At 37.5% G+C, this 19,942-nt stretch overlaps 2 protein-coding genes across 4 annotated transcripts; both read left to right on the top strand.

Moving 5' to 3' along the window:
• The first annotated feature begins 241 nt into the window (after positions 1-241).
• LOC135582844 (pre-mRNA-processing protein 40C-like) lies at positions 242-16,496 on the top strand. Of its 2 annotated transcripts, none has more exons than XM_065194757.1 (17): positions 242-419; positions 2,377-2,800; positions 2,901-3,047; positions 3,162-3,419; positions 3,499-4,174; positions 4,255-4,418; positions 4,512-4,549; positions 5,310-5,388; positions 8,835-9,290; positions 9,567-9,650; positions 10,938-11,078; positions 11,172-11,278; positions 11,401-11,512; positions 13,434-13,577; positions 13,725-13,871; positions 14,155-14,277; positions 15,959-16,496. In XM_065194757.1, exons 2-17 carry the CDS (start codon positions 2,408-2,410, stop codon positions 16,274-16,276), a joined length of 3,387 nt encoding a protein of 1,128 aa, XP_065050829.1. In that variant the 5' UTR covers positions 242-419; positions 2,377-2,407; the 3' UTR covers positions 16,277-16,496. The 2 variants fall into 2 exon arrangements, with proteins under 2 accessions (XP_065050829.1, XP_065050828.1); XM_065194756.1 differs by having other exon boundaries at positions 2,377-2,815.
• Positions 16,497-16,966: 470 nt separating this feature from the next.
• On the top strand, positions 16,967-19,659 carry LOC135680669 (uncharacterized). 2 transcript variants are annotated; one of them, XM_065194760.1, is made up of 4 exons: positions 16,967-17,395; positions 17,507-17,607; positions 17,709-17,853; positions 19,109-19,659. In XM_065194760.1, exons 2-4 carry the CDS (start codon positions 17,573-17,575, stop codon positions 19,373-19,375), a joined length of 447 nt encoding a protein of 148 aa, XP_065050832.1. In that variant the 5' UTR covers positions 16,967-17,395; positions 17,507-17,572; the 3' UTR covers positions 19,376-19,659. The 2 variants fall into 2 exon arrangements, with proteins under 2 accessions (XP_065050832.1, XP_065050830.1); XM_065194758.1 differs by having other exon boundaries at positions 17,149-17,395; positions 17,565-17,607.
• Positions 19,660-19,942: the final 283 nt, after the last annotated feature.

The raw sequence follows: 19,942 nt of genomic DNA, 5'->3' as shown, positions 1-19,942 counted from the left end.
CAAGGGTTAAAACAAAAGCTATTAAGCAATGATTTAATTATCGTATTGGTAATAGTCTCGGCCACCAGTAAAATCGATTGCGAAAAGTAAAGTCATCGGACGCTCGACCGCCTGGGCGCAGGCGCTCGCATGAGCCGCTTGGCCCGTGGCATCCGCATGAGCCGAATGTGGTACAGGTCGATCGTAAATGATTTCGGTTCATTGTTTCCGGTTCGATCGAAGCGGATTAACATTCTTCAACACAACACCCCCCCCGTTTCGCCCGCACGACCCCGTGCCCTATTGGAAAACCTAACAGCGCCCGGTCGGCGTCTTCCTCCCCATCGGCGAATAACAGTGTCGTCCTCTCCATCGGCGAACGGCTGTGACATCTTCCTCCCATGAGGGGTTATCGTTGATCTCCGGCAGGATCTTTCTTGGTAACACACACACACACACGCACTCTCTCTCTCTCTCTCTCGTCCTCCTCCTTCGTCATCAACCCCTCCCCCTCCCCGTCCCCGGAGCCCGACAACACCCCTGTCCCTCCTCCTTTGCTCCAGCCGCCTTCTCCTCCACACACCGCCGTCTGAACCCCGACTGCCTCATCCCTGGCCAGCGTTTTCCGCTGACTCTCCCCCTCCTCCCCCCGGCCGCTAGTGTCTTCCCCTCCCTCTTCCACCAGCTTTTCGCCGCAGGCCTTAACCTTCCACCTCGTCGTCGATGACTCTCTCTCTCTATTGCCGTCGCACCCTCCCCCTCCCCGGACCATGATAACAACCCTTTCCCTCCTCCTCCACACACCGCTGCTCGAACTCCGACGCGGGCTGACAGTGTCTTCCCCTTCTACCTCGTCCTCAGTGACTTTCTCTCACCCTCGCCGTTGCACCCTCCCCCACCCGGACCCCACAGCATCCCTTTCCCTTCTTCTTTCCCGCAGTCATCTCCCCCTCCTCCACACACTACCGCCTGAACCCCGATTGCCTCGTCCTCTGATTTCCCCTTCGGTGCAACCCCCCGACCTTCCCCGACAGCCCCCTCCCTCTTCCTCCTCCCTTCTCCTCAGATAGCACCTTGCTTCCATCCCAACTGATAGCAACCTCCCTCCCCATAACCCAATAGCCCCCTCTGCATCCTCCTCCTATGTTATTTTATTTTTTTAATATAGTCTATGCATTTTTGTAAACAATTGAATTTGTCATTGGCTCATTGCTATTCCTAGTGTTTTGGATTGCTACTACAGTTTTAGAATCTTGAATCATGGCTATAGGAGGTAGTACTTCATGAATCATCAATAAGAAACTCAAAGAAGGATCCTATCTGGAAGTACAATCTTGTTCTGGTGGTCATTGATAATCTTGTTTTGTTTTGTCATTTTTATTATTGGAATTGGGCAATGTAATTTGGTACTTCAAATAAGTACAATTTGATGTGCCATTTTTATTTTAGTGATCATCTTTATCAATCATGGTATATATTTTTTATATTTTAATATTTGAGAGCAGCTCGTTTTGATACTTTGGTGCCTAGCGCCTTTGACTACATTGATTGCAATATCAGTATATGCCTTGTTCAATACAGTCAAACAAATAATAAAATATGAAAAATCAGTCCAGCCGGTAAATATCAGCTGGTATCTATCTATGTGCTGCTCGGACCAATATTTGATTCAGCATGGTTAACAACAACAATAACAAAGTTGTAAGTTCCCAACTATTTGGAATCAGCAACTATTTGGAATTGGTTACATTGATCTTTTATCGCCATTGACGTCAGTAAAAAGTCATATGCTTAGTTAAGAGTATTTAAATCTTTATTTATAGTTTCTATTAGTTTTTTAAGGTCTTCTTTTACCTCTCCTCATACCACTAATGAAAATCATTTCATCTCTTTTAGCTATCATATCTATAGGTTTCTTAAGCATATGTCCAGTCCATCTTAAACACTGATCTCATCTTTTATTGAAGTAACACCTAATTATTCACGAATAAAAATATCTATTTTCATATTTTTCCTAATAACTCCATACATCCATCTTAATATTTTCATTTCAACAACACAGACTTTTTGTATATATGTTATTTTCGAACTATCTAACGCTTATATCTATAAAGTATTGCAGACCTAACAACCGTCTTGAAGTATATTAATAGGAGCATTTTGGTGCTTGAAGTAGTCACTTGTGTGAGAGTCCAATTAAAAGAAAAAAGAACTGAGGCTTTGTATCCAGTAGTCTTCTATGTAATTTAATGTTTTTGTATCCAATAGTCTTTATTAAGCACATGGTGACCTTGTCCTTAGGTTGCTTGTGTTGAATAGTGAATATATGTAATTTAATGTTTTTTAGCATCAAATTGTTTAATTTCATTATGACCTTCTGAAATTTCATTTATGCAGTGATATTTTGCTATTCTTGAACCGATAGTCTATGTCGGCAACAGCAAGGCCATTACAGGAAACGCAAAATACTGTTCCTACTTCAGTTCCAAATTCTGAAAGTATGGATTCATCCATTGGAGGATCAGCTAGTGGTACACCCACATCAGCTGCTGCTGTAATAGCTTCATCAGTTCAGGGGGCGGCTACATTTTCTTCAACCTCAGATTCTGTTCCGTCTAATGTTGTGGTTTCAGCAACTCTTACTGGAAGCTCGCTATTGTCAATAGGTGGTCTTGTAAAAGCACATGACACTTCTCAAGATTCCATTAGGGCAAAATTTTCTTCACCACCTGGCTTTGTTGTTGCTGCACCTTCTTTTTCTTATGGTGTAATCCCTAGAACAAATTTGACATCGGGGAATCCTCAACAGTCATCATCTTCTGTTAGTTTCTATATTGTAACTTTCTAAGTTATCAGTTGAAATAGTTCTTTAAAAACTCTTATTACTCTTGCTTATATTCTGAAAAAAAAAAATATTTCAGGGTTTAAAGTTGACCCCACCAGTGCCTGCTGCTGCTCTACAACCCCCAGTTCCAGGCCAGTTTCTAGGCACCAGGCCTTTTCCGTACAATGTAGTCTCGCATGCTAATGTTGTTCCAGCAGCTGGTCAGCAGATTCAACTTAACACTGTAATTCTCATGAGCTTTTCTCTAGTTGTAAATTGCATTTCTGATATCTTATTCACTATCCTAATTCCTTGCGATTGGGTGTTACTTGATCTTCATTTCTTCCATTTTCACAAGGTTCCCGTTCAAGCACACTTGCAAGGTGGAAAGTTTATTCCTCCAAGTGCTTCATCTTTGCAACCTCCAGTTCCAAGGCAACCTGTCCGCCCTACTCCATTTGGTCCTGGAGCTGTTTCTTTAATTTCTCCGTCACCTATGCAGTTTCCATTATCTGTTCCTCAAGGAGATGCCATAAAACAAACAAATTTCTCTTTCAGTGGGCATAACCAATTTTCAACAGCAGAAAAAGATGAGACAATTCTGTCTTCTGAAAAGGTTAGTTATGAGCTAGTCTATGTTTAACTGTTTAAGAAAATATTTTAACAGAAAATACATTATATTTGGACTATGGCAGTGTACATCAGATGCTGTGGCAGTGGAAACTACCAGTGACTCCTCAACTTTGGTTAATTCTCAATCTGTTCAAACATCTCAGAGTATGCCATTGGGTACCTCCACAGGCCTTGGTATAAATGCTAATGCATGTGCTGCAAGTATGTTGATTCCAGCTGCACCATCTTTTACTGCACATGCTGAGATGCCAAATGCTCGTGGAATTCCAGGACTAACTGGAAATTCTAGTTCTGCAACAGCATCAACTGGTGCTACTATAAAACCAACACCCACAAATTCTTCCATTTCATCTCCAAGGCCCATAATTCCAGTTACTGCTGCTCTGCCTCCGACATCAACTTCTGTCCCTGTACCATTTCCAGTCCCGCAAAATGTTCAACAGCAAACAAATGTACATTATTCTTCTCAACCTACAATGGCCCCATCCCCACAGGCCTCTTGGTCGCATCCACCTCAAGCTGGTCCAATGCAGCATGTCTCCTTTTCACCATATCCTGGTTTTTTTCCTGCTCCTTTTTCTTTGCCTGTGCAGGGAATACCTCCTGCTGTTCCTTTGCCCTTTATTCAGCCTCCAGGTGTCTCTCTAATGGTTTCTCAAGTGGAACCAACAGCAGTGACTCCAGGATCTCTCCAGCCTGGAAGCAGTATGGTTGCAGAATCATCTTCTTCAGTTGTTGGTATGGTTATCCCTTTTGATCAGTTAAAACAATTCCTTTGAGTTGATGTTCTTTGAACTTATCAATTAATTGTTGTTCAGATCAGGACAAAAAATCTAACAATCTTGACAAGGATGAAGGAGATACTAGTAATGAATTAGAAAATGCATGGACAGCACACAAGACAGAGACTGGTGCAGTATACTACTACAATTCTATTACAGGCAAATCGACATATCAAAAACCTTCCAATTTTAAAGGAGAGGTAGCCATAGATCAAGCAACATTATTTTATTTTTTTATAAGAAATAATTCGTTTGGTGATTTAAATTAAATGTTCTTCTCTTCCATTATACAGTCAGAGAAAGCTACAACCCAGTCAAACGCTGTTTCATGGTATGCACCATTTCAACTAGCCAAGTTTTTGACTAGTTTTTGTTATGTAGATTTAAAAAAACTGTTGATGCCTTGAACTTACATTAATGGAGATGGGCCATGCATTACTACTATGGTATATGTATTCTTTGATTTTATCTTTGTCAATACAAATTTGTGGGAAGTGCTTTTGTTGTTTGTCTTTCTTTCTTGATATGTTATTTATTCAAAAATAATTTACCTAAAATCTGCAGATAAAATGAAATATATATTTCTTTTAAAAAAGATGAAAATATTTTTTATAAATAAATTATATCTTCTCAATTTTAGCCATATAAATAATTTACTTTAGAGATAGAAACAGGAATCATGCTTGCTAATCTAGGATTCACAGTTTTCCTTGAGTTTTACCTCTTTCAGATAGACCTTTTTTTCTGTATGAATTTTAGTTGATTTGTAATTTGTAATAAAGTTATCATGGAACAGAAACTGATGGGAAGATAAAAGCCTGTTGATATTATGGTTAAGAGCTGATGGTTCATACTTTGATCTGACCATCCAATAGTAGCTATTGTAAAATTAAAATTGCAAAGTAGGAACCTACTAGATTGGGCATGTTTGAAGCTATATGCACATCATTTTGTTTTAGATAATAGTGTTATGTGACAATTTTTAAGTGAAGGATGAGCTGATCCAGTTTGGGATTACCCAACATCAGCTTCCTCAAGAAATCTAGGTATTATCATTACTACTAAGAATTCTGTTTGCATGTTTTACTCAGGGAGAAGTTGGCTGGCACAGATTGGACGATAGTAACCACAAGTGATGGAAGAAAGTATTATTATGATACCAAGAACAAGGTAATGTTTCTTTTTGAGTCTTGAGGGATCATTCTATTATCTCAAATTATATATGTTCTAGAAAGTTCATTGTTCTTATGACATGGTGTTTCTATATGTATATACCCCTTCAATCTTGGTATTTGCATCAATCGCTCCAATATATCCTCCGAAACATATCATACTGCATACATGCTCTTCCTCAAAGCTCACACAAATACATGTAGTTTGATAGTCAATAAATTATTGGTATTTATGTTTGTGACTCTTTAAACATATCTGTGTAGTTCTTTGTTCATTACCGGGCGATGCTTTGATTAACTAAGAATTCTTGTGGGTTAAACATAAAGATTTAATTTTAGGAAACTATGCTATTTTGGTTGGAACGTCTTACATAGACAATAATAATCCAATGCATCAAGGTGATTTTATTGGGATGGTTTACCAATGTATATATTTGACTGATCTTTGGGGGATCGAGCTTTTAGTGATTGAACCAAGACCAATTTAAACAAAATTTAAGGAATAAGGTTTGGATGTCATGTTTCTGCACAATACAATTCAAGAAAGGAAGACTTCTTCAACAATTAACTTTTAGAAATTTGTTAGCATCTAGTGTTTTATTATTTAAATTAACTTATGAGTAGTCAATACTTCTAGACAAATGTTAACTACTTGTAAGTTGGAAGGTATGTATCTAACAAATTTCTAGAAGTTAACTGTTAAAGTGGTCTTCCTTTCTTGAATTGTATTGAGCAGACACAAGTATATCCTCATAGTTCTAAAAGATAGTGACTACCATCCTTTTTGCCAGTAATATAAAGAGGAAACACCTATAGTCAATAAGCTGTTTGACTAATACATTTGTCTTGACAATGTATAAGAAGTTATCAGACAGGGATTAATCTCTCGATTCGGTGGTACTAGTACTGGTTATTGGTCAGATCAGAACGGTACGGAACCATACCATACCATGTGTTGGTATGGTCTAGTACCAATTGGTGCCAGCGGATACTGGTTCCATACCAAATAAATACCACAAATCCTTGTTTTTAAAGTTCTTTGGCCTCAATATGAATAAAAATATGTTTTAATAGCTATTATAAACCATATACCAAGAAGAATGTCATACTGTTATTGTCGATCAGCTGATATGATGACGGTTGAACTGTTACTGTCCAAAATATGGGGTTTATCATGTCAATCAGGCTCACAGTCAATTTCTTGTCAATGTGGCTCTTACTAATTTGCTAAGAAATTATTATTATTGTTCTCTTCCTTGGTTTGTGATGAAGAACCTGGTTCGGTGGGTAGAGAAAGGCATGTGCGTGGAGTCTGCAATATTAAAATGCCAGGGTGACATTGGTTTGTGTTGTTCCTTCTGTAATAATTTGAAATGGTGAGGGTGGAATACTACTACTGCAGCAACAACATATTTATAAAGCTAGGCTTGATCACTTTAAAAGTAGCTTACCCAGATCCAACTTATCATCATATGATATTATGCCTGGTCAGTGTTTGCATGTAGAAAGTCATTTGAAAAGGAGAGAGGGTGGAATATTGTTATAACAACTTTAGATGTGCCCAATCACTTTAAAATCTGCTCACTTATTGATCAGTGTACACCATTGTGCTTGGTCACCAAGGTTCTGAATATCGTACTGAACTGATGTACCGATTAGCTGTCAGTATAGTATGTATTGAATTGTACCGAGCGTACCGACACATGATACACTTAGGTGTACTGATATACTGTCCATACTGATCCTTTATCGGACTGGTACAGACCGCTCGTACCAAGCGATACGGTACGGTATTGCAAACCATGCTGGTCACTTGAAAAGATAGGCAGGTTTATGTGTGGAGAGACATCTCAAAGAAAGAGAAGGATGGTGGAGTTTTGTTAGGGTAGCATCAACTATAAATACTAGGTCTGATCACTTTAAATCAGCTCACTTAGGTCACATTGGTCACTGTACGACACATTGCTTGATCACTTTAAAAATTGGGCCTGCCTATGTGCGGACTGACATCTAAAATGGAGAGGAGAGAGAGATGTATTGCTACTACAGTACCAGCAGCCTTAGAAGCTTTGTGTGATCACTTTAAGGCAGTTCACTCAGGTCTAACTGATCTACCAAATACTGTGACTTTTCACTTAAAAAGCTGGGGCTATCTATGTGTGGAAAGACATCTGAAATGGAAAGAGAGTGAGGGTGGAGTTCTGCTAATATAGCAGGAATTTTAAAAGCTATGCCTAATTTCTCTAGCAGCTTGATAGCTGCTATTGAAACACCCAAGTGTAACTTGCCATTGTATGATCACTGTATGATATCATATTGGTCTTGGGAAAGACATTCAATACAATAAATACACTTGCCACACCAGATCATACACATAGTATGAAACTGGATTGGTTGAAATTGCAGGATCCACACACGAGTTGGCCATGGAGTCCATACCAATTGGTTCAGTCGAAATTTAAGTCCTTGCTATTTCCTTTGAGATATTACATGACTAATTCCTTAAGGGAAGGATATGTCAGAAGATGGACATCTTTAAAGAAATTTCAAATGTTTCAACAAGTTCTCTCATTTTGTTGTTAGTGTGGTAGCTTGGGCCTCATCTTTTTATTGGAACTTTTAGCTTAGTTAATGTTAATAACGCTATTGCCTAAAATGTTTTTTCATTTATGTGCATGTCTGGCTTATTTAAACAACTTAAGAAGTTGGAAGTTTTATCTCGGGACCTTTTAACTATGGGTTGTTTGTTTTGTAAAGTTAAGATTGTGTCAGAACTTAAATGTTTAATAGTTAAGATCTTTGCATTCATGTGGAACTCATGTTCGTGGGACCTAGTTCCAACGAAGTTTTTTACAGCATAAGATCGAAGTTAACTTCAGATTGGCTTAATTATGTTGGATTTGAGTTCCAACAAAACCATGTGAATAAATTGCTCAGTCATGTGAAAACTTGAACCTCTTTGGTTCTTAACCTCAGTCATGCTTCTAAGCAGCTGATTTAATGGGTTTTAGCCTCTTTGATTAAGCTACATTTCAATACCTAAGCAGGTGCTGTGGTGTCTTGAGTTTTGAAGAACTGATTCTGGTGAGATTTTAATGTGTGAACTGTAATTTGTGGCTGGTAGATCATTGCAAAGATAATAAGATGGAAGGATCAATATGTAATTACTGGCTTTAGGAGCTAGAGGAGAGTGGCCTAGAGTGATTTAAATGATCTGTCCCTGTTAAAGTGGAAGCAGCTAGTAGGTGGGATTTGTTTGATGGTATATCATCTGCATCTGCTGCCATAGATACTTTATATAGAACTCTTATGTTTCAAATTGTTTGGTATATTCTTAGTCATTGTGCCATGACAATGAATCAGCAGTTACATATTTTATTTCTATTTATCCACTACCACTGTATCTTTATTCTTCGTCAAATTATGCCTTCTGCAAAACTTCAGGTCAGTAGCTGGCATGTCCCGGCAGAGGTTGCAGAACTCAGAAAAAATCAAGAAAGTTGTTCAACTGAAGGAAGTGCAACCCAACTTCAAGATGCTAGCACACAAGGAGATAAAGTTTCTGCTCCTGCTAATATTGCAGCTCCAGCTGCACAGATAGGTGCTCATGATTCTATGCCTCTTCGAAGTTCTGGGGCACCTGTTTCGTCGTCTGCATTGGATATGGTTAAAAAGAAGCTGCAGGAAGCAGGTACTCCAATGACATCACCTCACTCAACTTCTGTGCCCGCTACTTCAGATGCAAACGGCTTAAAAGCCACTGAGGCTGTAGCCAAGGGAGTTATTAACAAAGACAAAGCAAAAGATGCTAACGGTGAAGGAAATATGTCAGATTCGTCATCTGATTCAGATGATGAGGAAAGTGGGCCTAGTAAAGAGGAGTGCATTATCCAGTTTAAGGTAATCATATCATTAGTGAATTATGAATTTCTTAAAAGTATATTTTATTGGACATAATCTTAATTGGTGTACATATTGTTGGATATTGTCACTCGAAATAATAATTTATCTTGAAAGCATGATTTTTGTATATTTCATCATTGCATCTGAATTTTGTATTTGGTGTCTTTTTACCCTTGGATTGCTCAAGAGATTGCAATTTCTCTTTTACAAATGATAAGAGTTGGGTGCTTTGCAATTCATTCGATCACTTATTCACATTTTCTTATTCTATAGGAGATGCTTAAAGAACGAGGAGTGGCTCCATTTTCGAAATGGGATAAAGAATTGCCAAAGATAGTGTTTGATCCACGCTTTAAGGTTTGTTGAGTCTAAAGATTATGAATTTTGGGCCTTTCCTACAACAAGAACTCCATGTCTCAGGTTTGTTAGACTCGTATATTGTGCTTGCTTATGAAGGGTGGCTTTATTTCTTCTGTCACTGTCAATTCTGGATTCGAGCCAAAGACAATGCCTCTATGTTAGTGTATAATTTTCTAATGTTTTTATGTATATTGTACATGTAGTCTTGTTTTTGTATGTGTAGAATTTTGTGAGTAAGATATGATGAGACTTGAATTTGTTATTTAAGTCAAGATGATGGGAGGAGTAAGTTCAAGATAGTTAGATGATATACCTTTATTTTTAGTTGCCTTTTTTTGCAATGTATCTAATTGTTCTCTTTGTCTCTCTCTTGCTACCCCTCACTAACTCTCTCCCTCTCTCTCTCTCTCTCTCTCTCTCTCTCACACACACACACACACACACACACACACACACGCACGCATCTTTTCTCTCTTATAATTTTCTTTATTTTTTTCCCTACTTGTTCCCTCGTGACAGCAAAATATACCGAGCCCTGTCATCTTATTGCATCACTAATGCAATAATTCAAACCCCAGTCTTCTGCAGCTTTGTTAGAGCAGGCATACTCTGCAGGTTTTCAGTCTGAATGGCCCTGGCTGGTCAGTTCTGAAGCCTATTAACTTCCTTAATGGCCTGCTAGGTATCTTGTTATCAAGGAGAAGATTAAATCTTAATCAAGAAGCATGACAAATAATAAATCAAGCAAATACTATATGGAAATATGCCATATCATTGGTGGATTTCTGCCTCATTTATTCAACTTAGACCTGGAAGTGGAGATGAAATTTTCTGCAAATTTCCATATTTTTTAATGACTTTTCAGTTGAAAATCCTCATTTTTCCCATAGTTACTAATAGTTTAAATGTCAAATGGTTGTTGAAAAAAAAATGATTGTATCAAGGGTCCCTAGTTGAACCAGTGGGGTAGACAGAAAAGAGTGCTGCATGTAAATTATTACTATAGCTAGATCGATCAAGTTTCACGAGATAATAAAACATAGTTAAAGCACCTTGAAGAACTTTAATATTTTGTGGAGCTATGATGAAATTATCACTTTCCTTTGGCAATCCTTGCTTTGGGCTTCGACTCATTTTGATGACTTTTGGTTAATAATGGTTACCTGTTACAATGTCATAATAGCTTTTTTTATAACTGGTGTTTTGGCTCAGTTGCTACTCAAGCAAGCTACGTTTGATTGAAGTGTTTTCCATTTCCACTCACTTCACTAAGTGTTACTGCAGGCTGTTCCAAGTCAATCTGCTCGAAGAGCGTTGTTTGAACATTATGTTAGGACACGAGCTGAAGAAGAGCGCAAGGAAAAAAGAGCAGCTCAGAAGGCTGCACTAGATGCTTTTAAGCAATTACTAGAAGAAGCCTTGGAGGTTTTGGTTTAAATATTGTTGTATCATTTAGTTGTTGAAGTTTATCTTTCAATGGATCTCAACAAAAAATGACTTACGAGCTATGCTTGTCAGGACATTGATCACAAAACTGACTATCATTCATTCAAAAGAAAATGGGGTGGTGATCCACGATTTGAGGCTATAGATCGCAAGGAAAGAGAGCTTTTACTGAATGAGAAGTATGTTCAACTGCTGCTTGAGTCCAAGTTACTTTATATTCTTGGGTTTTGTTTTTTCTTCCTTTTCTATAATCAGCTTGTCTGAGAGTACATATTTGATCTTATATGTTTATTTGCCGAAGAGTGAAAGCTGCTGATGAAAAGATGCGAGCATTACACATGGCTGCAGCAACTAGCTTTAAGTCTATGCTACGTGATAATAGAGATATTACGACAAGCAGCCGATGGTCCAGGGTAAGTACCATAAATTGTTACAGGGATCATCATAAATTCAATCTTATGGTTGATCACATGATTCTTTTGCCTCCAAGAAATTTTAACTTAATATTATTGCTATTATATGACCTTCCATGGTGTATAACTAATTGTGTTCATTGAATTCTATGTAAACCTCTTTGCAAAAAATATAGACCGTAAGCTAAAGCACTCAATGGAACAGAAACACCACCATGGTGTGTAGCTAATTGTGTTAAGTCTGTAAGAGAGATGCTGAAATTGTTTTGGGCTTGGAAAGTGCTGCGCATATCTAGAGAGGGTAATTGTAGTGTGCACTGGCTTGGCAATTTGCTTTATCTACCAAATTTTGTGACGTGTGCACGGTTAATTTGCATCCCGAGTTCCATACTATTTTGTGCTCCAAGGAGCATGGTTATAGTTGTAATCTCTTTGTTTCTGATTGAATATAGTCTCCTTTTGCTTGGGAAAAAATGAAAAATATGACCTTCCAGTATTTGCACATTAACTATTTGAAATTGTTATATTGATTATTATTTTGTGTGTGTTATTATCCAGATGACGGGAAGGTTATCTATGAGCTGTTTTGACCTAAATATCTTTTGTTCTTTTTGTTTAGTGCATGCACAACTTGTGGAGGGTGGGCCTTGGTAATGTTAAGATTATTCCTTTGCAACTAGGGAGACCATGATATGAGTATCAGAAACAACCTTTCTAAATATAGGATAAGACTGCATGTATTTACCCTACCTAGACCCCAGATTGGCATGTATAACTAATTATTTCAGTCATGGAAATGACCTTTTTGCAAAAACTAAGTTGGTATGCATTGAATTCCACGTAAAGCGCATGTTGGCAGGAGTCTTGTGCATAATGCAGCTTTTTTTATTAGCCACCAACTTTCCTAGTTAGATATAGAGGCTGGTAAATCTCATTGTTAAAGTGTGTTAATACTCTATAGTTGATGGGTAGAGCCAAATAATGTAATTATGCAATTGTGTTATACTATTTGATTAAATGAAAAAAATTCTATTATTTATAGTCAGGATCTTGCTATAGACTACAGAGGAAAAACTGAGAACAACATTTATACATTTCCTCTCCACCATTAATGGTTCATCACAGGATCCGTTGGATGGCATTGGATCTATTTGGGTTGATTTTGTCAGAACAAAAAAGATTCAAGTTGAGACAAGCCAGCCATTTAGGAATTGGTTAGGATCAGTTAGTCCTGGATATTTTAAAAATTATACTACTCTGGTCTAAGTTGGATTTCTGTAGATTTGTGTGACTTTTAATTGTCAATCCTGGAAGATCAACCAAACTGTGGGGTGTGGTCAACTCGTATTCATATAGTTCTTGCAAACTGTCTGAAACAATATGTCAGCTAAAGTCAGTTTATTGCAAAGTTGTGTGCTCGAATTTTGCCTTCGCCACATATTTAAAACAAAATAAGAAAGATGAAAGACATTTGAAAATTCACAAAAAAAGTTGGGTGCACAATCTGATCTGAAACATATATCATATGATAAAAACCGACAGTCTAAATCCTTCAACCTTGATAGTGATACATTGTCATTCCATTGTATTAATTAGTTACAGATCTTTATTGTCATTAGAAATTTCATCGAAGAATATGAATCTTGTTGATGAGCACAAGAGCTGAAAGCTATCTGGCATGAGCCATGTGCACTTAAGCTACCTTTTTAGCTTCACAACTTTCTTTCTCCTTGTTTTGTAGAGTTTCTCTGTCAAATTGCCTGGTTCTCATTTATTCTGCCATTTTGCTTCATGAAATCTTGCAGTTACATGCTTGCTTCTCTGTTCATTCTCATCTACTTCTGAACTTCTAGTAAGCAAGAACTTATGACTACTTTTCACTCTCTTTTTGGATAAAATTTGACTTTGTGATTTCCATTAGATAAAAGAGAGTTTGAGGGATGATCCAAGGTATAAGGCTGTGAAGCATGAACAGAGGGAAACCTTGTTCAATGAGTACATTGCTGAACTGAAGTCTGCTGTAGATGAAGTGGAACGATCAGCCAAGGCTAAAAGAGATGAACAGGTAATTATGGTTAACCTTTTGCAAATTCCTATTGGTTCATTCTGTTTAGATGAACATATAATTATGACCCTTTGTGGTAGTATTTTTGCAACAGTGTGCTTGCTTAGTGTATGAAAGATACATCTAAACATTTACAATATTTTCCAGGATAAATTGAAGGAGAGAGAGAGGGAATTGCGGAAAAGGAAAGAAAGAGAAGAAAAAGAAATGGAGAGAGTTAAACTAAAAGTTCGCAGGAAAGAAGCTGAATACTCTTATCGAACTTTGCTTGTTGAGATGATTAAAGATCCAAAGGTTTCAGCATTACTTCTCTCTGATTTTTATTATTGTTGGGTTATGTATTGCTCTTTATCTGCAATACAGTCTCATTTACTTGTTGATGTTCAAATAAAGTGCCACTCTAAGATGTTATAATCAGACTACTTTCCTCGAAGTTGGTTACAGATGATGTGTCCTTAAATTAAAATATTTATTTCCGTGATTAAGGATGACTGTCACCTGTAGAAGTCCAGGTGCATCAGCATGTCAGTAGCTTGCTTTGTCCTCTGAACTTTAGCATGCATGTTTTGTTTCCCAGGCATCTTGGACAGAGTCTAAGCCAAAACTAGAGAAAGATCCACAAGGCCGTGCAACAAATCCTGATTTGACACAAGAAGACGCTGAGAAACTATTCCGCGAACATGTTAAAGATTTGTATGAGGTAAATAACCTTTTTTTAGTTGTTGATCCTTATGTTTTATTTCTAACTTGAAAATGTGAGCATGCCTTTGGTTGATTACACTTCCTTCGGGATCAAGCTGTTGACTTCTCATTGACTGATGTTGTTCAGAATCTTCAGATGGTATTTTTTATAAATAATTCAATCAGATATAGCTGAGTTTGTTTTTTTCCTCTGGAGTTGCAATATGTGAAACTTAGTCTATACTAACATAGGACAACATAAAGGGTGCTAAAACTCATTTGAGAGTAGAATTGGTGAGCATATTTTCTCAGCAGTTTGAGATTTTGGTGGAATGTATCTGGTAAGGGAAAAGCACAGTACAACAGGATTTTTGGTGCTTAAAGGCTTGTGTAATAGAGGAAAATAATAGGTAAGTGATTGATAAGAGATAAATATTTAATCTCACTCCAAGTTCTCTGAAATCATTGAGGGGCAAAAGATTACGATTTCACACTGCATTCATGTGATGTTAGAAAAAAAATTCCACTCCCTTTTATACATCTTCGTTAAGAAGGATAATTATAAAAATTATGAAAAGAATATAATAAAGAGAATTACGTATTACAAGTGAAGGTAGATTAATCGTTTCTTGTTTCTTTCTTTCTTTCTTTATGGAAGATGCATTCTTATATTTGTTTTGGCAAAGATAAAATTTTTGGTTGGTCGTTCATAGATTTGTCAGTAAAATGCAGTTATTTCAAAGGCTAAAATGAAAACATGTTCAGTTGAACCTATATCCAAGGTCATCATCAATCCAAAGGTTTTCGGGTTGACATTTTTTTCTTTTCGTGTGTATTGTAGATTTGGAAGGTGTCTCAATTTCCATTATATATTTTGTTATTCATACATCTTGTTCATACAGATTGGGTTGCTTTAAGTCTTACAACTTGGATTCTGTCATGCTTTGTTTTGACATAGACAGTTCTACAGCTTCCAACACACTGCTATGTATTCTTCACCTGCTTTCTGTTTTTGAATGAAGTCCCTGGAATAAGCTTTTAGGAGCCCTTGTTTGGGGACTGGGCATATGTTGTCACAGTTCTGCCTGTTATTTCTTTACTTTTAAATTTGAATCTGATGTATTTTTTTAGTGTCATTTTTGTCAAAACTTGTTAAACTTTGCCACAGAAATTTCATGTGTCTGTTTTTTGTGTTTATTGGCCCAAATTTTGTTGTGGATTAAGTTCCTTTCATTTGGGTGTCATGAATAAGCTTTTTGTGTGTTTTTCTAATAACTAATACTCATAATAGTGTGATTATTTTCTTGTATTGTGATTGTCTTGTCCTTCTTGTTGATATGAAAGTGTATTTTTGTAATTTAGGGCATTGCACTTCAGAACTTATCATGCTTGTGTTTGGAGTATGTTTATGGAATAAATGATAAATGCATCATTATGCATATTTTGAGATGGAATATGTGATTTTTTAAATTTCATTTTCTTTAGAATTTTGTCACACAAAAGTATGTATGTGTATTTATATATTTATGTATTTAAATTTGGATTTCTGAATCATTTTTAGCTTATAGTTTTCAGCACTGAATATACCACTTGGAAATTGTAGAATTCAGTGTTTGTTTCACGTTAGAGATGTTGCAAATTTATTATTGCCTACGCTTTCTAGTCCTGGCAGCACTCACGGTACCATGTTCCCTGTGCAGCGTTGTGTGAATGACTTCCGGATGCTGCTTGCTGAAGTTGTGACCGTGGAAGCTGCTGCTGCAAAAAATGATGATGGGAAAACGGTTCTCAATTCTTGGTCTGAAGCAAAACTCCTGCTGAAGCCTGACCCTAGGTACTCCAAGATGCCAAGCAAAGACCGGGAGTCTCTCTGGCGCCGGCACACGGAGGACATGTTGCGAAGGCCGAAATCAGTGTCCGACACTAAGGAGTCTCCAGGTACAAATGGCAGAAATAGAATGTCATCTGCTGCTGATCCTTTGAAAAGGTCACCCGGTAGATCTCATCGACGAAGGTAGCTTTATCAGTTACCTCACCCTCCATGTATTTATTTAAACTAAGAGCAGCGAGCAAGCTAAGTTAGCTGTTCCGGGGAACCTTTTCCCTTTACTAAGCTAGGGTGGTCGTCATGTAACAATGTTTTTCGAGCTGCTTAGAGGACACTACTGGGAGAGCGTCACAGCCGGGCGGGCATGAGGTGATTGATTTATGCTATACATGAGATTGCACTTTTTTTTATCCATGTTTTGTGGTGTGGTGCATTCAGTCTCTGCAGACGTATTTGCTGTTACTCTCTGGGAGTAGTCTCTCTTGCCTGGTTTACCACCCAGTCTGCACTTGAGATAATACTTGTTAGTAATGATAAGGGGGGGTTTCTATTTTCTTCTCGGCTATGATTTCACTGAATTTGGAGAACGGCATATGTTAATTGAGATTGAGATGGATGATGCAATGCAAAATGCAGGGATGCGTAGTAAAGTTAGTTAGGACTCTTAATCGGTTGTCTTTTCTCGTAATTAGTGGAGGGGTAGATTGCATCAATGAATATTCCACCTTTGCTAAACAACTCCTTTTCAATTTATATTATTACGTCGCCCTTTTAATGTTTCGGCTTTGGAATATGGAAATTCGAAGCCAGATGAAAACCAGTTTGAAGGAAAAAAAACACAAAGGAATTTTATTTCGACGGGACCGGCGGCCTTGTGATCTCTCTCGAAGTCGCCAGTTTTTGGATCTGTCTTTTCTCTCTCCATCGTTTAGTAAATGAATTTAGGCTGTTTTTCGAGATAATTCAGATTTTTTTAGGATTTTCTCGGATCAAACCTCTTTTCTTTTCATCTTAACAGAATCCCCCTTTATAAAATGGTCAAAATATCGCAAATTCCTTTATTTTTGGATGAGAAAATATTTTGGTCATTTTGTAATTGAATTTTACGCCGAAAGATTAGGAGAAAAAAAAAAGGAAGATAAATAGAACAATGCAATACCATCTCGTGTAATCTTCACAGGTGTGCTTTCCCGAATCTTCGCCGCCGCCGTGCTTCGATCCACCGTCCCCGGCGCCACGAGGCAGGTCTACTTCGTCAAGGCAACTCCTTGCCTGCACACCCTCCTTCTCGGTTGCCCTACTTCTACGAGTTAGTTCTGATCTCTCTCTCTCTCTCTCTCGCTTTCCAATCTTGCGTCTTTGTCGTTGTGCGATGTGAAATTTGGCTTCTTTGGTCGTTCCTTGCTCTTGAGTGCGGTAGTGATCTGCCGATTGTTCGGTTAAATGTCTCACTGAGTCGATTGGAATACTTGGCCCAGGTTTCCTGATGGCCAGGTTCTTCAAAGTTCGAAGAATTATGAGGTGAGTGATTCGTGCAAGTAATTATAGCTTACGCGTGGTTTGAATTCTTTGTGTTGATATAGCTGCTTACTCTTGAAGAACACTGTGCTATGGTTCTCCAGGAAACTTGGATTTGAAAAGGATGATATTTACTTCGTCAAGCAGATGGGGAAAGCTATGCTATACACCTATACGATCTTTGGGTTAGCTTGGTTGTGGAATGAAACTTCTCCGCTAGGTTGGTGGAATATTCAGCCGCGGCCAAAGGTGAGAATACGTGCTTCCATCGATTTCCTGGGTTGAATTTAAAATGTTTTCTTGTGTTTGTAGTACTTTACAAGTGCATGTATAAGCAATATTTTTTTATGGAATCCAATTCTCCATCAAAGTCCTATCAGCTAATTCTTTAGTCTAGCTTCCAACCAGGGTTATATTTGCCTATAGATGTGGATTGCCATTTCTTGCTTAGAAACTTTCATAATTATATATCTTCTTTCTTTGCTTCAGAAAGGCATCATCATAGATGACTTATTTTAGTATCGAAGTCCATCCTCGTTATGTGGAGATTGATCAGGTTACTCAAGGTAATTATTTAGCTCATAGAATCTTCATTTGAAACAACCTAGGGTTTTGGTTGATGAAAGTGTAGACAGCCTCTTGTTAATCCATGATGGAAGTCTGAAAAAAATAAAAATTTGAGTCCTTGTCTTTCCCTTGATCAAAATCAAGTTTAGTTGCCATGTGTTAAAATGTTAATTTGATGTGACGAACTGTCTTTCGACTGTGTCACGTTGGAGCTAAAGATACTCCGCTCTTCCCTAGCAACCTAGTAAGCAGAGAGCGGCACATGTTGCTCTTCCCGTGGTGGTTGTATAGTTGAACTCAATAAGGATAATCATTCCAATCTTTTCTGGTATTTTCTTGATCAGATAATTTGTACTTTTAAGAAGATTGGTATAGGGTGAGAGTTTGTTTTTGGCTGGCCTTAGAATGTGTCTTATATTTAACTAATGTTGTAGTCTTTATGGAATTTGGCAGCTTAAAGGTGTTTAATTGTTATATCACCTGAGAAACTTGTAATTTATTTATGCTTAAAATTGTAGCTAATTGAAGTATATATTGGTCTCTTATTTCACTGTCATGAAGCAGTTTTCTTTCTTTCAGCGGATCATATGCTGGCCTTGGCCTTCTACGCTTTGTAGAATTGAACAAAGTGGGCCTTCGTCTTTTCGGCCATAAGCAACAGCAATCTAAATGGATATATGAATTGAGTAATTATTGATGTTTTTTCTATGTCAGCTTCTTCTTGTTCACCATGTATGCCCAAGACACAGTGCCTGAACAGAATGTGGCTCCACTTGCTGTAGTTTCATGAAGTAACTGATGTTTTTGGTCCTATGTGTGGAGATAACAGTATTAATATCCTCATTAAAGCATATCTAGCTTGTTCTTCATCATATCTTTCCTTCTTGGTTTCTTTGGACAACAGAACTTGAAGGGATTTTTTTTTTTGTGTATATAGGAGGAGAAAGAGATGGCTCACCTATATGAGCGCAGAAGATTTCCATACCCGGGCGACCAAGAGGCAGTCGACGAGTTCATTAAAAGTGGAGGAAGTCTTGGCACTACCATTGGACCCAAAGGATTTATAGACAGCGATAAGGATATTGACAACCTGCAAAAACAATTGCAGTCTCAAAAATTTGAACAGGAAGCTCAAAAGCTATGGTTTCGCATGAGGAATGAAGTCATACAGGAGCTCCAAGACAAGGGCTTCGATGTCGAGTGAAGATGCTCGAACAAAGAGTACGATTAAAGAGCTCGATCACGGACAACTTTAGGAAATTGACTACTACTAGTAGGTTATGGTTGTTAAAAATCCATGCACGTGCTGGTTTGATTCTATGTCAAGTCGCGACACAGTTGGCACAAAACTTTGTTTTGCAGAATTCCTCTCTCACAAGAACAGTAGTAGCACTGTAAGAATTCCCTTGTGCCGTTCATAAATGGTATGATGTCTGGTATCAGCTGATGTTCACAAATGAAACCTGAAAAGAGTACTTTCACATACCATATATTGAGTTCATCTCGAGATATATTAGTAGTAGACAGTGCATTATTGTGTGTACATGTGAGACTTTCTTGTGCCGACCAAACGAATGGAAACTAATTAAGAAATATATGCTTTCATGAGTTACATCAATAATTTTTTATTTAATTTGAAGGTGTCAGTTAGCTTATTAGTAAAGATCTTAATTGTTTATCGTAAAATCTTGAATTTAAAGTTTGTTTTCATTATTTACCCTTTATAAAAAAAAATAAATTAAAAAAAATTAATAAATTAATTTTATAAGAA

Source organism: Musa acuminata, chromosome BXJ1-8 (genome assembly GCF_036884655.1).
Source record: "Musa acuminata AAA Group cultivar baxijiao chromosome BXJ1-8, Cavendish_Baxijiao_AAA, whole genome shotgun sequence".
Classification (NCBI taxonomy): domain Eukaryota; kingdom Viridiplantae; phylum Streptophyta; class Magnoliopsida; order Zingiberales; family Musaceae; genus Musa; species Musa acuminata.
The sequence above is the reverse complement of the archived record's forward strand: the minus strand, read 5'-3'. Positions and strand labels throughout refer to the sequence as shown.

Coding starts and splice junctions, on each gene's coding strand:
- LOC135680669 (XM_065194760.1), top strand. CDS start 17,573: ATGGCCAGGTTCTTCAAAGTTCGAAGAATTATGAG. Junction 17,608..17,708: donor AAAGTTCGAAGAATTATGAG/GTGAGTGATTCG, acceptor ATGGTTCTCCAG/GAAACTTGGATTTGAAAAGG. Junction 17,854..19,108: donor ATATTCAGCCGCGGCCAAAG/GTGAGAATACGT, acceptor TTGTGTATATAG/GAGGAGAAAGAGATGGCTCA.
- LOC135582844 (XM_065194756.1), top strand. CDS start 2,408: ATGTCGGCAACAGCAAGGCCATTACAGGAAACGCAAAATACTGTTCCT. Junction 4,419..4,511: donor CTTCCAATTTTAAAGGAGAG/GTAGCCATAGAT, acceptor TCCATTATACAG/TCAGAGAAAGCTACAACCCA. Junction 4,550..5,309: donor CAGTCAAACGCTGTTTCATG/GTATGCACCATT, acceptor TGTTTTACTCAG/GGAGAAGTTGGCTGGCACAG.